Source organism: Mus musculus, chromosome 8 (assembly GCF_000001635.26).
Source record: "Mus musculus strain C57BL/6J chromosome 8, GRCm38.p6 C57BL/6J".
NCBI classification, from domain to species: Eukaryota; Metazoa; Chordata; class Mammalia; order Rodentia; family Muridae; genus Mus; species Mus musculus.
Window position 1 is genome coordinate 36,655,945 of NC_000074.6, and position 17,500 is coordinate 36,673,444.

General features: G+C 41.8%; 1 protein-coding gene across 4 annotated transcripts in view; it reads right to left on the reverse strand.

Moving 5' to 3' along the window:
• Window positions 1-17,500, reverse strand: part of Dlc1 (deleted in liver cancer 1) — a 385,446-nt gene that overhangs the window by 88,206 nt on the left and 279,740 nt on the right. Inside the window, exon 6 of one of the 4 annotated variants that reach the window (XM_011242152.3) lies at window positions 2,769-6,158. The exons of the other annotated variants lie outside the window; for them this stretch is intronic. Coding sequence (XP_011240454.1) covers window positions 6,106-6,158 — 53 coding nt within the window. The 3' untranslated portion in view covers window positions 2,769-6,105. Of the gene's footprint in view, window positions 1-2,768; window positions 6,159-17,500 lie in introns of those variants that run through there. 4 annotated transcript variants of the gene reach the window in all.

The following is a 17,500-nucleotide window of genomic DNA, read 5'->3' on the forward strand; positions in this document are numbered from 1 at the left end:
TTGGGTGTTGGTTCTCTCCTTCCGCGTTATGATCCCTGGGGATTGAACTCATGTCTTCGGCCTCAGCCTCGGTGGCAGGCACTTCCACCTGCTGAGCCATGTCACTTGTCCTAAACAAGCTTTTACAAGATTTCTTCCAGAGCACAAAGTCTTAGCTAAACATAGCATAATGATCAGTTTAGCCTAGCCAGTATTCTGGGTGTTTTAAATGCGGTTTATACTAAGCTGCATGTGTGGGGTGGGCCTCTTCTCAAACAATCAGAGGGCTCTTGAAGAGCATAAAAATAGTCTTCCATGATAAAATAATTATAAGCATCTCAGCTCTTTTGGTAGAAAGCTTTTATAGAAAGGTCACTCAACAATAGAAGCCAAAATAATCCCTTCCTGTTAAAGTTCAATACAGATTCGTTTTATTTGTTTGTTTATAAACCATTTGTTTTAGACTGAAAATGTTCCTTTTCTAACACTGGTGGGATTCAATCCAAGAAAAGACATGTCTACTTAACTCCAAATGCTCTGTGATGATGCTCAGACCCTAGTCAGCAAACAAAGCTATAGCAAGTAAAGACACATTCATATCTGAATGAGGAATGTAATTAGCATCGGTAGAAGACAGGACTCCTCCTCTGTGTTCCCATAACAAAGCTCTAGGCTTGCATGCGGTGGGAAATGGCACTTGGCCTGAGACAGACATCTGGGAGAGGTTGCCGCAGTGCCCTCAATACAAACATAGTGACACTACCTTCTTAACTTTATATTTTCTAGTACCACTTTCCAAAATCCAAGAAAAAATAGATAGGATCAATTCCAACACTAGATTTTAGTAGGAGATACAGGACCAGTATATTTCAGATGCTATTTCAGTAGGTAAGCAACATCAAGATTCACATCATGTTTGGCATTCTTGGCATCCCAGGAAGCCTCTGTCTGGGGTGTAACCTTAACCCATTCAGGTTGGCCACACTTCAGGTGCACCATGGCTCTATGTGTTTATGGCTACCTGATGAGTTGGACTATATGCAAATGCTGCACATTGGTGTAAGCAGGGAGTGGGGGCCTGCTCCTGTGATACCTCCTAGTCCCAGTTGCTGCTGAGGGATTCTTTCTCTCTTGCCTCTTTGGTAAAATTCGGAGAATGGACTTTGTTAGAGGAAAGACTTCTATCCTTGGTGGACCATGTGATCACCATTTAGAGCCAAGAATGGACTCACAGTGCTAAGTAACACAGTAAGTTACATCTATAGAACCAGCCATTTAAAAGAAATTGCCTTTGAGGGAGCTGGTAAGATGGCTCAGCGCTTAAAAGCAGCAACTGCTCTTCCAGAGGTCCTGAGTTCAATTCCCAGCAACCACATGGTGGCTCACAACCATCTATAATGGAATCTGATGCCCTTTTCTGGTGTGTGTGAAGAGAACAATGGTGTGCTCATATATACAAAATAAATAAATAAATCTAAAAAAATGCCTTTGAAAGAGGCAACAGCCATAAATGGGGGCGGGGAGTGATTGATACATCTGGGGGTACTCAGAGAGCTAACCTGAGATTTAGTTACATTTAGAGAAGAATTAGGATGAGAAATCGGGGCAGAGAAAGATCTAGATCACTGGTGAAGAAGAGAAGAGGGTGAGAGTATGGTGAACGCAAAAGTAGACTCGGTTAGGATAATTCCACGAATTGAAGGTCAGACAAGTCAGGGGGCAGCTGAAGGAGCAGCCTCAGGAGACCAGATCTCTTCTCCCCAATAATTTACTCCACTTCCTGGTTAGGCAGAGGGTTAGGAATCCAACAATGGTTAGGACAGCCCCAGACAACAGCCCGTGCATGGGGGAAGGTTGGGAGGAGGTGATATAGACACGGCAATAGGAGATGATAAAGTGGAAAAATAGATGTGGTTGGTTCTGCTTAAGCAAGCTGCGGTAAGCAAGGAAGTTAACCGATGACTGGCAGGAAGAGAGGAAGTGGAATTCCCATAGCCTCTTTGTAGACACATGATTTTCAGGAAGACAGAGATGAACTGGGGATCACATATTGCTCTGTAGACCCTTACTGACTGGAAAGACTGGGAGGAGTGAGGAAAGCATGAGCCAGGCCATGTAGACCACAGAAGCTATTTTAAGATGCCGCGAGACTTTGGTCACTAGAGGTTTCCAGCTGTGAGCCAAGAGGATGAGTCAGAATGGTGGGTCCACCTTTGTATTCTTGAACTCAGCAAAGCTAGACTCTTTTAGAAAACCACAGAACAGAGCTCCAAGTCTAGGGTCTAGTCCTTGCTCATGTCTGGGCTACATGTGTTCTTGGCTAAGTTGCACCCCCAGAGCATCCCTTTCTGTGTGTATAAAATAATGGGTCTGGCAGTAGTAACTCCTGTTGTCCTCTTAGCCTTTAAACATCTATGACTTATGCTTTGAATCTTAGCACTCGGGAGACAGAAGCCAGCAAACCTCTGTGAGTTCAAGGCCAGCCTGGTCTACACAGTGAGTTACAAGTCTGCCAGCACTATATAGAAAGACCCTGTCTTAAAAAAATAAAAAAAGAAAGTAAAAGCCCGTGACTTTGAGTTAGGTCTACTCTGACTTCTTAAAATTCCTTATGGTTCTCTTCCTGTTGTCTACTAAAGAGTAGGCTCTAAGAGCTAGAATCACAGATACACAGACAGTATGAAACCATACATAGTTCATATGTATTTTGTCCTCCATACATGTATAATTACAATAAAGTTTAACTCATAATTTGGGCACAGAAAGAGATTAACAACAACAACTAAATGTAAAATAGAACATTTACATATAATATGCAAATATAATACAACTACGAGAATCACAACTCTGACACTAAGGTGACAACTATTAAGTAAGCTAAGAATCATTAAAACATAAACACTGTGAAACCTTGACAGTGACTGATAATCCAGATAGTTCCTAAGTAACTCATGAGCCGGTAGCATATACAATATGGATCCCAGAAGAACAGAGCCTCACTGAGAGATTTTTTTTTTATCTCTCTATCAAGAAAGGCATGCAACATAAAGTGATTAATGCTTGCTTTTCGATAGCTCCATTTAATACTTTCAAAATGCAATTGTCTATGAATGACTAAAACCTTAGCGAGTGAAACTTCAGATAATGGGGGACCACTGCACCACAGGGGAGTCAGCTGTGTTATTCGTTGACTACTTCTATTTAGGATAGAACTAGGTTTGGGAAAGTAGATGCTATGCAGTTTTGGAAAATGCCCTCTTTAAGGCTACCCAGGAATGAGGAGATGGCTTAGTTGCTAAAGAGCTGGTTATGCAAGGCAAAAGGATCTGTGTTTGACCTTTGCTGCAAGGTAGGGCTGGGTAGAATCCTGGAGCTCACTAGCAAGGCAGCTTAGCTTAATTGACTAGCTCCAGGGACCAGTCTCAAAATGATGTACAAGATGATGTCTATGGAATGACCAATGGGGTTGACCTCTGGCCTTCCACACACACTTGCAAACATTCATGTATGCTTATACACGTGGCATGTGCATATATACATTCTATACCAACACACCCAAGGAAGACAACACAATTAGGAACACAGCATTGGATAGGAGAGTGACTTAGAATAAGAAAAGAAATGATAACGGTCTTCCAGACATTAGCTTTCACTCTTTTTCTTCTGATAGCTCTATTGACAACCATCCGGCATGATCTTACAGACATGTTTCTTGATTCCAACCAAACCTCCCCTCTTTACTTGGTATAGCACAGTCCAGGTACTGTCCAGAGTCTAGCTTATTTTAGGGTCTGTGCATGTTAAGGTTCATCATGGGTGAAATGTCCAAATTCATATGTTGAAGTCCTACCCCCACCTGCACAGTCAGAGATATTTATTTATTCGGAGATAAACTCCTTAAAGGGGTGGGTGATTGATGTGGATGTTAGGGGAGAGACTCTCTTCTTTCATGCTTCATGCCTTTGATCATGACTTCTCCAGCTGTTCCAATCCGACCTATCCTAGCCTTCCTTGTGGTGAAACCTCCCATGCTCAGAGTGCACTAACAACCTATTGGCTGCCATTCATTTTGCGAAGGGCAGCCACATTTCCTCGTGGCTACGCATGCTATTATCCTCCTGTAGTGTTACTTTGGATCTTGATCCTACAGCTTCTTCCTTATTGGCTAAGTCTTCAGGAGACCATCAGGATGGTATCTTAGGTCAAAGTCAGATGTTAGAAAAATTCCTTGAACAGTATTTTTTGAGGTAGGGGGATGGAGACTCCATTTAATTTTTTTGAAGTCTTTTTATATGCTAGTTTTGATGTTAAAAGATAATGGAATCCACTATACTTACTGACAGGCTATTACAATACCAGCATTGAACACATAAAAGGTATGTCAGAGTGGAGGCTAGTTCAGCGTTAGAGCTGAAATCCCCCACTGCCTCCCACCTCTTCCCACTAATTCACTTATCTCTTCTTCTGTTGTGGCAACCCAATCCTGGTTATTACCTTCTGTTTTCCTACTGCTTACGCCAGCAACGGAAGTTCACAAGAATATCTTCCAAAACCCTTTGGCCAGAACGAAAGGAAGTGAGCACATTCAAGGGTAGAGGATGATTCAATCTCTTTGAGTGCTCAAGTCCTGGTACCCCTTCGGAAACCATTGAGAAGAATGCCAGCAAGCTGTAATTACTATGGTGCTCCCTGGGAGGTGGAGACCTGCCAGTACTCACTGGATCTCAACCAACAATTCATTTCAAGTGAGTCACTGAAGGAAATGAGTATCCAGTTTGGCCATTTTTAAGGGACTATTTAACACCCTTAAAAATCCAAATGTGTGATTGATACAAAGATTTATAAAATTAGACAGCATTATGACATATGATATACATGACATATGATATATATATACACACACACACATATACACGCATAATACATATATGTATACACACACATATATACATGTACATTATACATATATCTATACATACACGTGGTCCTGGTAGGCCTGGAACATGCTAAGTAGGCCAGACTGGCTTTGCATCTGCCTCCTGAGAGCTAGGATTAAAGGCAAGTGCTACCACGTCATGGACTCACCAGGATTTCCAGTGGAGGCTTAAATATGCACTAAAGATAATATTGCACTAGAGATTTATGACAGAGAAAAACCAAGTAAGAATAAACTTGGCTCATAAAAGTCTGCATTGAGAAATGAAGCTTTAGGTCCCTACTGAGCAACTATACCTGTATTCAAGATATTTCTCAAATGTCCCATTCTTCCACCAAACCAGGATCTCCAGGATGAGGAGGATCCAGTATTCTTCTCAGGAAAGCAAGGCTGCTTTTGCAATCAGAACAGCTTCCAAGACTCTGATGCCAATAATGGCTTGGAATGATTTAGCGTCAACTTCAGAAACGTCCATGGGAGCTGAGTGGGTAGCTATGAATCACTGTGTGCCCTCTGCATACATCGTTACTGAGCTCCTCGGACCATTATATGAAAATCATACTCCGCATTTTTGGGGGGGGGGATAAGAAATGCTTTTCCTGATGGCATCAGACTGTCTGGAAGTAAAAGCTGCAGCAGCCCCTAGTGAGCCGTGTACCTCGGGGTTGGATGTGTTCCAGACGGATCTGCAAATGGTGTTTTGAGTCTCAGGCAACACACCTGATTGGGAACGTGGCCACAGGCAGAAGCAGTGCCTCTGGCAATGAGGAGAGAGGTCTTCCTTCATTCTGGTGATTTCAAAGAAAACATTGAAATAATTTTTAACTCCTTCAGGGTTGGTGAGAAGTAGTATTGGTGGCCTGAACTTATTCTCTGAGCATGGATAAGACTGTAAACCTAGGAGAATCAACCTGCATCCCATTGACTGAGCATGGGTCTCTGATTTGCTACGGCTGTTGCTCATTAACTGGGCCAAAGTTGATACCACAACACACTATCACGTGGGGTGGGGGGAAGTTAGTGGTAAGCCCCAAATCTTTGTGTTTTAGTCCCATGTATATACTGCATTGTCTGTGTAGCGTCAGTGCTGGGCAGGTTCCCTGAGCTATCTGTCGGGGTTGATGGATGCACTTTATCAGCAACTGCAGATGACAATCGTTCTGTGGTGACATCAAAAGCTGCCGAGTTTCTCAACCAGACGTGTTCTTACAGGCAGCTGCCGATGCACGGGTCGATATCAAGCCTGCATACAGACAAGTGAACAGCTCGTGTCAGTGGTGACCGCTTAGACTAAAGCGGCTGTGAGTGCCACTCTTTGCTGCCTACATCTATAGTATGTGAACCTCGGCGGATGGAACTGAGGGTGTCTAATTCATAGAAAAAATATTTCAAGAGCATTTATCATCACTGTTGTCATCATCATCATCATCATCATAGTTTTTTTTTTTTTGTGTGTGTGTGTGTGTGTGTGTGTGGATGAAGTTCTTCTGTGAAGGAATTTGGTTTTGCTAGTGTAGCTTAAAGAATAGCTTCTGACCAATAGGTTGAAGTCAATTGGAAACAAGTTTCAGACTAAACTAAAAGCTTCATCCCTCCCTTCTCTCCTTTCTCCCCCTTTCCTCCCTCGATCTTCTCTCTCTTCTTCCCTCCCTTCCTCTCACTTTCTTTGTGTTCCCTGGAGCAGATTTCACGATGTGCTTCAGGTTGGCCTTGAATTTGAGTTGCTTCTGCCTCAGACTTCCAAGTGCTAGGGTTACAGGTGTGCCTCCCACGGATCAACTAGAAGGTTGTTCTCTAACTCTTCTCAACTGATAAGTGAGTGCTTCAGGACAGGGGCGTGAGCAAGGAGTATTGTATTTGAAAGACAGGAATTTGAGTTATTTTACTTTTCATTGACTATTATAAATAGCGGACGAATAAAAGATACTGAGCCTCAAGAAGAACGGAAAGGAAATAACATAAGAATGAAGAATAGTTTTGGAATAGTATGGATATTCAGCTTTAGAAAACATATACTACTTATATAGGTATTACAGGTTAGAGCTATCTCTTCATTCACATGTGTACACCATACAGATATGGACTGGATAGGGAAATATCAAGTCATGAGATGGTTTCTTGGACAAGGGAGTTAGGATGAAACATGTGTTATTTAAGTTATGTACTGCATTAAGTTTTGTAATTAAATTTTAAAATTAAATATTAAGTTATTTACTATAACTTCAGCCATAGTATTTTTATTTCCTTATGTAAAAAAATAATGCAAATATTAGATAATATTTTATGTTTCAACTTTAGATGTGGGGAGCCTGGATGCAGAAAGCATACCAGGACAATGTCAAATAAAAAGAAAAGTGAACCCTTTATGTGGTTACAATCCTCTGACTTTTCTCATCCCAGCATGCACCTCTCTCTTGCCCACCACTGCTGATCTATTGGCCATTTTCTGGAAGGTCTGGGGACCATTCGCTTATCAAGGGCATCTTCCAAGTGAACTATAACCTGATGCTCATGATTTCTCCAATGGACAGGAGCCTCTGTGGTTAGACCAAGGACCCCTGTGTTTCTACAGGTCTTCACTATTACCCCTTACTCTCTTCAGTTTCTTCTGCACCTCATATTTCCTCTGAAACCAGAAGAAAGCTCTCCTCATGGCAACTGGGCAGAAAAGCTGATGACCTTTTTGGGACAAGAGCATGGATAGTCCCTTCCTTCAGAAACCATTCAGATTTTAAACCCCTGCATATGCCGTTTGCTATTTACCTTCATAACACACATATTTTGAATATTTTCAGCCACGAAAGCATATTTTCTAAGCAAGTCATGACGTAAGTGCTGCCTGTCTTGGCTTCTGCAAGAACACTCACAGTCCTGGCTTGAAAGGTGATGAAAACTCTCTAGTGGCAAGGGAGGTTAGGGGCCAAGCACGACTTCAGTTTGATTCCACTGCTCCTGTGGAATCGATCAACAACCTGGCGTTTTCTCCAGCTCATGGATTTGGTCTTTTTAAATGTTGCCTCGAGTATGTGTTTATATAAAACAAAAGATCCTAAGGCAAAGATATGAATGAAGATTTTTTCAAATGGGTGAAAAATGTTTATCTGTGAATTTCTTTGTTTGTTTTTCGAGACAGGGTTTGGTGTAGCCCTGGCTATCCTGGAACTCACTCTGTAGACCAGGCTGGCCTCGAGCTCAGAAATCCACCTGCCTCTGCCTCCTAAGCACCGGGATTAAAGGCGTGCGCCACCACTGCCCGGCATCTATGAAATATTTAATCCCCGTTTTATTTACTTCACAGTTTTAAATTAATTTTGGGAATAATTTTTAACCTCAGGTTTTGAGGGGAGACTAATAATAGGGGAGTCTAATGGTGAAGGCAGCAATGTCTCTTTGTTAGAGTTTTAACACTCCAGGAAACTTCAGTAAATCTCACTTAAAACGTCCATGTTAGTTAGGCTTGTTCTTCAGTGTCACACACAGTGACTTGCCTATGTTTATTAAATCCCCTAGGCTATTCGTGCTTTCATTTTACAAGAGAAGATGAGAATTACTGCTTAATAAATGTATTTTGTGGCCAAAAATTCAGAATATGGGCTCTGTGGGTGGTGAATCACAGAGGGAATACTTGGGATTTTTAAAATGTGGTGGGAACTGAAATGATTTCAATATTGTAAATGAGAAACATAATCTGATTTGACTTCAGGCACAGCAAAAAGGGTGACCTTCAGGAGAGTTGATGACAAGGACATACTAGTTTCAAGCATCTTTTGTGGCCTGATTGTGGCTTCAGAGTGACAATGTATTTCTCTGAGAACAAAGTGTTTATTTCATTTAAATTAAAAAGGGATTAAGTCAATTTAAGATTGGAGTCTTCTGGAAGCTAAGGGCGACTTCAGAAGGAAGAGTCGGTGCAGGATCTGGGGAAAACTAATCTTTAAAATATGTGCTAAGATAAAAATCCGTGGGCCAGAGGACAAAGCTAAAGACATCCACTGTCCACTAGAACTCAGAGCTCAGCTCTTTGTTTACGCATCACTTTTTGCTAATCACTTGAACAGGTACCATTGCCCAGCTCCACAGCTGGGTTCAGATGCAATGGCTTCAAATTTATCAAAACCTACAGGATGCTTTTTACGCTGAGTATGGACAACACATTGGACGATGCTTTTATAGACATCCACGCGCTACATGATTTAACTCTCACAGCTACTGTTCAATGTGGATAGTGTTGTCTTAGATTATGGATGAGATGTCAAATAGCAACATCGTTCTTGAGTGACTTGGCTAGGAGTGACAGACGAGCTCCACACACAGGGGCGTAGCTCAGAATCCCACACTCTCAGTAAAAGTGGACACAGACACTGATGCTCTCTCTCCTACGTGGAACTTTGCACATGCACACTGTCTCAAAGACTAACTTCATCTTGGATAGCATGCATACTGTGGAACCCAGGCTTGGCTCTTCGGCTCTGTTTCCAGCCCCAACTGTAATTACAGTGCACAGGAGGGAGAGGGTACAGTCAGATAATTGAGTGCATTGAGTTTCATGTGCACAGCTATTATGAAACAGCCAGCATCTTTATTTTTGGATTTCTCCCCCCTTACTGTCCAAATAATAAAGCAAGCTGGCCATTGAGAAAGAGAAAAAAAAGGGGGGTGGGGGGAAACCCCAGGAACCTGTTTCTGATTTATTTGGGATCACATCCAAGGTTTGGCGAGCTACTTGGAATTGTATTTTCAGAATGCTCAAAGTGAATACTTTCTTTTGAAATAGCTTCGGGATGAAAATCTAAAATTATAAATTATGTTGTGTCAAACTTCTATGTTGAAGATGTTTTTCACATTGTAACAAAGATTGAACGATTTCATTAGTTTATAAAGTCCACGAGTATACAACCAAGTAAAAGCTTGCGAACAAATACTTTATAACCATTTTGTACTTTCTGATAATTAATAAATGGTTTATTAGGAAGGCAAGTTAAGGAAGGTAATGTTTAACAAGACGACTCTTAAACTATAGTTGTAGACGGGCCAAAGAAGTAAAGTTTGTAAATTATAATATTTTAGACCCAAATCCACAGTCCATATTTTAGTTATTGAGAAACCACTGGAGTTTAATGATTAAGAAGAAAATCAATTTCCATCACAGAGATATTTGGATGCCACCCCTCTCCCTCGTTGTTTTCCTTTCTGATAGAGTTTCTTTGGATCTTGACCCCTTTGGGGGTTGAACGACCCTTTCACGGGGGTCACCTAAGGCCATTGGAGAATACATGTGCTTACATTATGACTGTGATAGTAGCAAAATTACAGCTAGGAAGTAGTGATGGAAATAGCTTTATGGCTGGGTGTCCTCACGACATAAGGAACAACTGTATTAAAAGGTCGTGGCATTCGGAAGGTAGCGAGAAAACCACTGCTTTGGATGCTGTGTGTGAAGCTCATGGTCTTGGCTGCTGGGGCCATGTGACCTGGTCTCTGGTCTCTATAGGCAACATGTACCTTACTTCGCACACAATGGTTTTACAATGGAAGCTCTTGGTGCATTTCCTTGCCCTCTTTTTCAAGGAGAGGTAGAGATTTTAACTTTCCAGAAACATCAGTTCATAGGGGGGCTCCTTTGGAACAGTCACTTCGCACACCATGTCTCCGCTTGCCCTTCCTTATATTTAAAATAAGGCTGACTCTGTAGCATATAAGCTGCGTTCACTTACTCTAAACTACTTAATTGTTTGTAAAGGTCTTTATTTTAACTTGTACGGTATTAGAGAGAACTCATACCAAATGTCAATAATTACAAGGCATAGTATTCTTTTTTTCTCAACAATTGATTGTGATGATTTCTTTTCTCTGAATCACTATGACTACAGTTCAGCGAGAATGATGAACAGAGAATTTCAGCTGGATGTCAGAACTACGGAAAGGGGGCAAATGTGCCAAGTGTCTGGGTCCCTACCATTGTCCTTGGGCTCTGCTGAGACAGCATTTCTAAGCCAGGCCTTCTCAGGAGGAAACATTGGCAGAAGCAGCTTCTTAGAGCTCCTTCTAGGCTCCACTGAACAGTTACCTGGCAACAGTCAGGTAGCCCTGGCTTGCTGTAAAAGGGGCTGTTTGATCCCTCCTTGTTCTCTCTGCCCCATCTCTTTCTCTGCCTCTATTCCCTTCTCAACTCCCCTTCCCATGTCCCAAATAAAGTCTATTCTATACTACACCCTATTCTCTATAATTCTATTCCATACCTCAGGGTTCCCCTCAGCATGGGCCCATTGAGTCACTCCTCTCACCTCACCATACCATGCACTGAAAAACATATCCTGGTTCTCTTTTTATAAAACATAACAGGCTTCCCAAAGGCTTATGTATCAAAGGTTTGATCTTTGGCTGCCAGTGATATTTTGGGAAGTTTTGGAAACTTTGGTAGCTGGGTTTGCTGAAGGAAATAGGTAGGTAGCTGAGGGCAAGGCTTTAGGCTGTACCGTTCTACTAGTCTTCTCCCCTCCCCTCCCTTCCCCTCCTCTCTATTACCTCTTGCCTCTGCTCACTTTCCTCTCTCTTCTCCTATGTCTCCTTCCCTCCTCCTCTCTCCCCCCACCCCTGTCCCTTCTCCTCCTTTTCTCCCTGCTTCTCCAAGACTTTCTGCCTCTGTCTGTTTGTCTCTATGGGGCTGCTCCAGCATCCCCTTCCTCCCCAATAGACTGAAATCTCTAACACTAAGAGCCAGAATGCATCTACCTCCCTTTAAAGTGCTTCTCTTAGGTGTTCTGTAACAGCAAAGAAGGAAATAAATAATAGAGATCCTATAGTCAGGGAGCATGAAGAGATTGAAAGAGACAAGACCTGTGTCCAGGACTGTGTCCAGGCGAAGCATGCTGAGTCTGTACAAACACAGCTTGATAGAGTTGATTGGTGTCCCATCTTCTCTTCTTGCCAGTTTTATTCTAAGAATATCTTTCCCTTCTTTCCATACTTAGCTATAAACACAGGCTCCAACTTTTGAAGACAAAGGTTCAGAGTTATGCACAGAGAGGAAATTCCTTTCAAAATAGCTTTGTGATAGGACTTCTGTCCTGTTCCTTAAGTGAAGTGGATTATTATTATTTTTTTTTTTTGGTCCAACAAAATTAAATGGATAGGAATTAACATGATAAGAAAGCAGCTTTGTAGTTTAGATTGATTTTCAGTCTAATCTCTTCATGAAGAAGGTGACTCACTTTAGAGTCACCTCCACTGTTGCTGTTGCTTATGAGAGACATCTGTAGGACCCCTTTATGTAGCCACAACATTAGTGCTTCTTGGATCTTTGATGTGCATTGGGTCATTTTTGTTGTGGAAACAAAAATGTTCAGTGACAAAGTCTCCGATTAAGGAAAATCTCGCTACCAGGTGAGAGATGTTCCAAGACTCATTTGGCATAGTGAATCCCCGGAGGTATACCACCCGGAGCCATTGATGGGCAAGCCTTTCAGGCTGTGCTCACTAACCATTCAGAAGCTGGGGCAGCCCTGGACTTGACAAGAGTAGTTGTCTACCAAATCCATTCACTTTCAGTTATTTGCAGGTCAAGGTAACGAGGACTTCAAACCCAGGTTAAGGTTAAACACACTACTGTTTCCTGTAGACTTTTGAGTTAGCGTTAGCTTTCTGTTGATAAGCTCTGATAGGCAAAGTTCAAATTCCAGAGTTAAGGAAAAAAAAATCAAACAACTTTTTAAACCTAGAAATAAATAATTATACACCATCTTGGAATAATTTTAACTTTTTTTTTTTAACACATTCCAAACACACACAGACACACGTATGCTCACAGGTTTTAGAAGCAATAAAGTATTTCATGGAGCTCAGGGCATGGGTGTTTAGTTTCATTATGAGCAGGGTATGTTACAAATAAAATAAATCACTGGCAAATAAAACACTGTGCTTTAATGATCTGAAAACATGACCTCTTTTTAAATAGTCGCTCGGTATTTTGCCGATCTCAACCAATTACCTGTCACACTCTGGCTGGAAATTCTGAACTGTTCCAGTCCTTTATTAACTCAGCCAGAGGACTGTTTTTTAAACTTTTTTATGAGAATGCTTGTGGTCAAATTCCTCTGTTGCCTTTACAGATGACTAAGTGGAGAGAAGGCTTTTCAAATCAGTTAGTGGTAGAAGCACCTGTCTTGTATTTTGCACTGTAACTATAAATGCAAACTAATTGGCTTGTTTCTTAACACCTTCTTGATCATACTGCCTGAATTCAGCCAGTCTCGCAATGGGGCATTTGTAATCACATGTTCCGTCAAAACGGTTATAGCCCATATGGCAAGACTGGGTGGGCATAGGCCAGAGGGGAGAAAACTCCCAAATCCCTCCACCAAAAAAAAAAAAAAAAAAAAAAAAAAAAAAAAAGCATTGCAAATTCTAATTTTAGACAGGAAACTAAAGTTAATTTCAGTCTGCAGTTTTAGGCTGGTATCAATCCTTCACCTTTTTGAGGACATCTACTACTTACTCTAAGGTAGGGATGATGTGTTTATGAAAAGACAAAGAGAGAGGGGATATGTTTTGTGGATGTGTGGTGAGGTGTGGGGAAGGGGGTGCCACTGAGGTCCCATGCCAAGGCACCCCTTCCTCCTGAGAGCCCAGACACACAAGGGATAATATAGAATAGAGTTTATTCAGGGCATGGAGAGGGGAGTTGAGAGGGTAGTAGAGACAGATAAAGGCGGGGGGGGGAGAGAGAGAGAGAGAGAGAGAGAGAGAGAGAGAGAGAGAGAGAGAGAGAAGAGAAGAGGAGAGGAGAGAGAGAAGGAGAGGCTGACCATGAGCACATGTAGAGAGAGGGGGAGGGAAATGGGGATAGAGGAGGAAGGGGGGAGAGGACACAGAGAGAGAGAGAGCAAGAAGGCAAGAGCAAGAGAGAGTGGAGGGGGCAAGCAGCCCCTTTTATAGTGAGTCAGGCATACCTGGCTGTTGCCAAGGGGGTCCTGGGAAGTATGGTCTGTGAACAGTGACTGTGCATTATGGTCCACTGGAGAGAATATGACTAGCTTCCATTTTTCTGATGTTTGATGTTTTGATGATAGAAGAACAAAACCAAGCTTTTCAAACATTTAATCTTGGTGGATCGACACCTAAATTGAATGTGCCTCATCCCGCAGGGCACTTAGGAGAAGCCAAGTCTGTTAGGGGACACTGAGTCTTGGACAAGCTAGAAGAGCTTTACAGCCATCCATTGCTTGCAGGTGTGGTTCAGTTCCCTTACAGTCAAGCTGAGACAACTAACAGAGAAACCGTCTTACTTGAAGCTTAGCTAAACGATGAGACAACGAAGAGTAAGACATGGCTGGGATTCCTCTTGAATCTGAATTGTTGGTGTGCTGACAGTCTATCTAGACTTGGCAAAATGCCTGTCCTCTACTCCTTCCGCCCTAAAAGGATCAATAAAAGTCCCAAAATATGGATAAATGATTATAAGATTCAAAGCACGTGTTTCTCAGAAGTAACCTGGACCTTGACTGTGACTCTCGTTCCGGAGGATCTGAAACCCTGTGTGGTACCTGCATACACACAGTGCACATACCCATGCAAGCTGAGTACAAGACAAAATCATCGTCGTTAGAAATTCTACACGGATGCATCTAAAATATGCTTTATCAGATTTCTCCTGGGAGGCTGATTTACGTGACATTGCATTTCACCTTCGCTGCTTAGAGCCCATAACTGAGATTTTTTACTTAACTACCACTGACCTGAGGAAATATGAAGGAAACTCGGTTGTACCTTGGTAAAAGTGGCTGAGAAGTCACTGAAATGTGGTGGTAACTTCAGATGAATTCCTCTGATGGTTAACAACAGTGTGACAATGGGGCTCGTAAAGCCCTGCGTAGTAAGGGGTTAGGAACAGGTTGCTAACTGATGGGCATCTGTTCTCATGGGTCTCAGCTCCTCACTAAAGGCTTTCTCAGTGGCGGAGTGAGTGAGTACAGTCGCTTCTATGCTGAGCCACCAAGGAACAGGGCAGCCAATGAGGTAGCATTCTCAACAGTGAATGGCTCCTTTAATTCAAGTGATATTTTGTGGCAAAGTTTATAAATTTACCCACAGAATGAGCTCCAGGCTGGTTTATGAAGATAAACTTTGCAAAATTAATATGTGAGTTGTTTAGGCAAAGAAGTTCAAAGTGTACAAAGTGAAATTAATGACCTGATATTTTAATTAAAAAAAAAACAACACAGTGAATTCTTTGAAGCATTTAGAATGACATAGCAAATGATTATAGAAATACTTGGTGCCTATGTAGAGGTTTTTTCATTTGTTTTTTTAAAGATTTATTTATTGATTGTATGTATATGCATATGCTATTGACACACCAGAAGAAGGCATAAGATTCCATTACCAATGGTTGTGAGCCACCATGTGACTGCTGGGAATTAAACTCAATAGCCTCTGGAAGAGCAGCCCATGCGCTTAGCCACCAAGTCATCTCTCCAGCCCCCTATGTAGAATTTTGCTTATTGTTTCATCATAAGGACTTGGAAAACACCTCAGGTTGCTGCTACATTTGTGATGACAAGCAGCTGTCACTATTATGGATCAAAGTGTATTTTTAAACAAAAATGAGAGCGTTCCAAGATAAGAATGACATCCAAACAATGAGCCTGCCACTGATGGCACCAGGATAGGAATAATGAATCGTTTCCTGTCTCAAGCTCTGGTAGGCAGAATGGAAACACGTGTCCTTGAGTGTGAATTCATGATTGAAAAAATGATGTGCTTGTATCCCTATTGAAGTCCCCAAGCTAGCTAAAGAAAACAGTCAAACAGCGTCTGGAGAGGTGGATCCTCAGCTACTCTTCCAGAAGGCCTGAGTTCAAGTCTCAGCGCCCACATGTTGGCTCACAACGGACAGGACCTCTAGTTCCAGAGGATCTGAAACCCTGTGGGTACCTGCACACATACGGTGCACATAAACTCATGCAAGCACATATGCATAAATAAGTATGATAAATATATCTTTAAAAAGAAAAATCTAACATAGTCTTTGAACCCGCTAAGTAACGTAATTTTAAAAAGAACAATTGTGTTAATTCTGAGCATATTTTTAAAAATGTAAATGTGTGGTCTTGTGTTTGTAAGACTTTAAAGTGTTTAAAGACTTATTCTGGTATATTCTTGTTTGTGTGTATGTACAAGTGGGTGCAAATGTTTGGGCATGCGTGTATCATGACATGTCTATTTCTGTGTGTGTATATGCACAAATATGTGTGTGTATTTGTGTGCACTATGACATCTGTTTATTTGTATGTGTATGCATGTGTGCATGGGTATGAGTGTATGTGCACATGCACACGAGTGTACCATGATACAAGTGTTGAGGTCAAAGATGAATTTGTGGGAGTGAGTTCTCTTCACCTTCCATGCAGGTGCCTCCAACTGAACTCAGCTCATTGGGTTTGGTGGCGGAAGCCTTGCCTTGCTAAAGATTCTCAATAAGATAAATAAGAAAAAGAAAAAAATTGTTTCATAAGATTAAGAAAAAAAATAGAATAAATGCAACCTTAAAAATTAGGGGGCTGGTGAGATGGCTCAGTGGGTAGGTAAGAGCACCCGACTGCTCTTCCGAAGGTCAGGAGTTCAAATCCCAGCAACCACATGGTGGCTCACAACCATCCATAACGAGATCTGACTCCCTCTTCTGGAGTGTCTGAGGGCAGCTACAGTGTACTTACGTATAATAAATAAATAAATCTTTAAAAAAAAAAAAATTAGGGAGTTGCCTGGCAGTGGTGGTGCACGCCTTTCATCCCAGCACTCCGGAAGCAGAGGAAGGTGAATTTCTGAGACTAGCCTGGTCTACAGAGTGAGTTCCAGGACAGCTAGGGCTACACAGAGAAACCCTGTTTCGAAAAACAAAAACAAAAAAACAAAACAACAACAACCCCCTCTCCCAAACCAACCAACCAACCAACCAACCAACCAAACAAACAAACAAAAAAGAGAAAGTCTTCATGCTTGCTGCTTTGCATGAAACAGTGCTGCAGTGTCACATGCAAATGACTTAGAATAGTGTTGTCATTAGGGGGGTGTTTGCTCTCCAGGAGACCTTTAGCAGTGTCTTGTGAGCTGTGATAAGTGGGGGTTGGGGGGGCTGGGGGCAGGAATGTTGACAAGCCATCCCTGGAGGACTGTGGTGCTGCCTGACATCAAACAGCATACAGGGTAGCCTCCTGAGACAACGCAGTACTGAGCACAAAATCTCAAGATCAATAGTATGTACGGTGAGAAACCAAATTTTATGCACATAAAATATTTTATATTTTAAATATATACTGTGTACTTACAAATATTTTAATTGTGTGTGTTTTAGTTTTAAAAGTGTAGAGAACACATTTCTGGGAATGTAAAATATCAGATAAGACACTCTATCTTTCCAAGTGTGTAACATGTTTCCACACATGTAACATGTAACATCTGTTTCCCTGCATCACCGTGTTTTGGTCACAGCTCCTCCCGTGCGCATTTTTACCTCATGTGAGATAGATCACTGGCTGATAAGGAAAGGGCTTATCAATCAGTGCCCACTTGAAGGATGTCGCTATG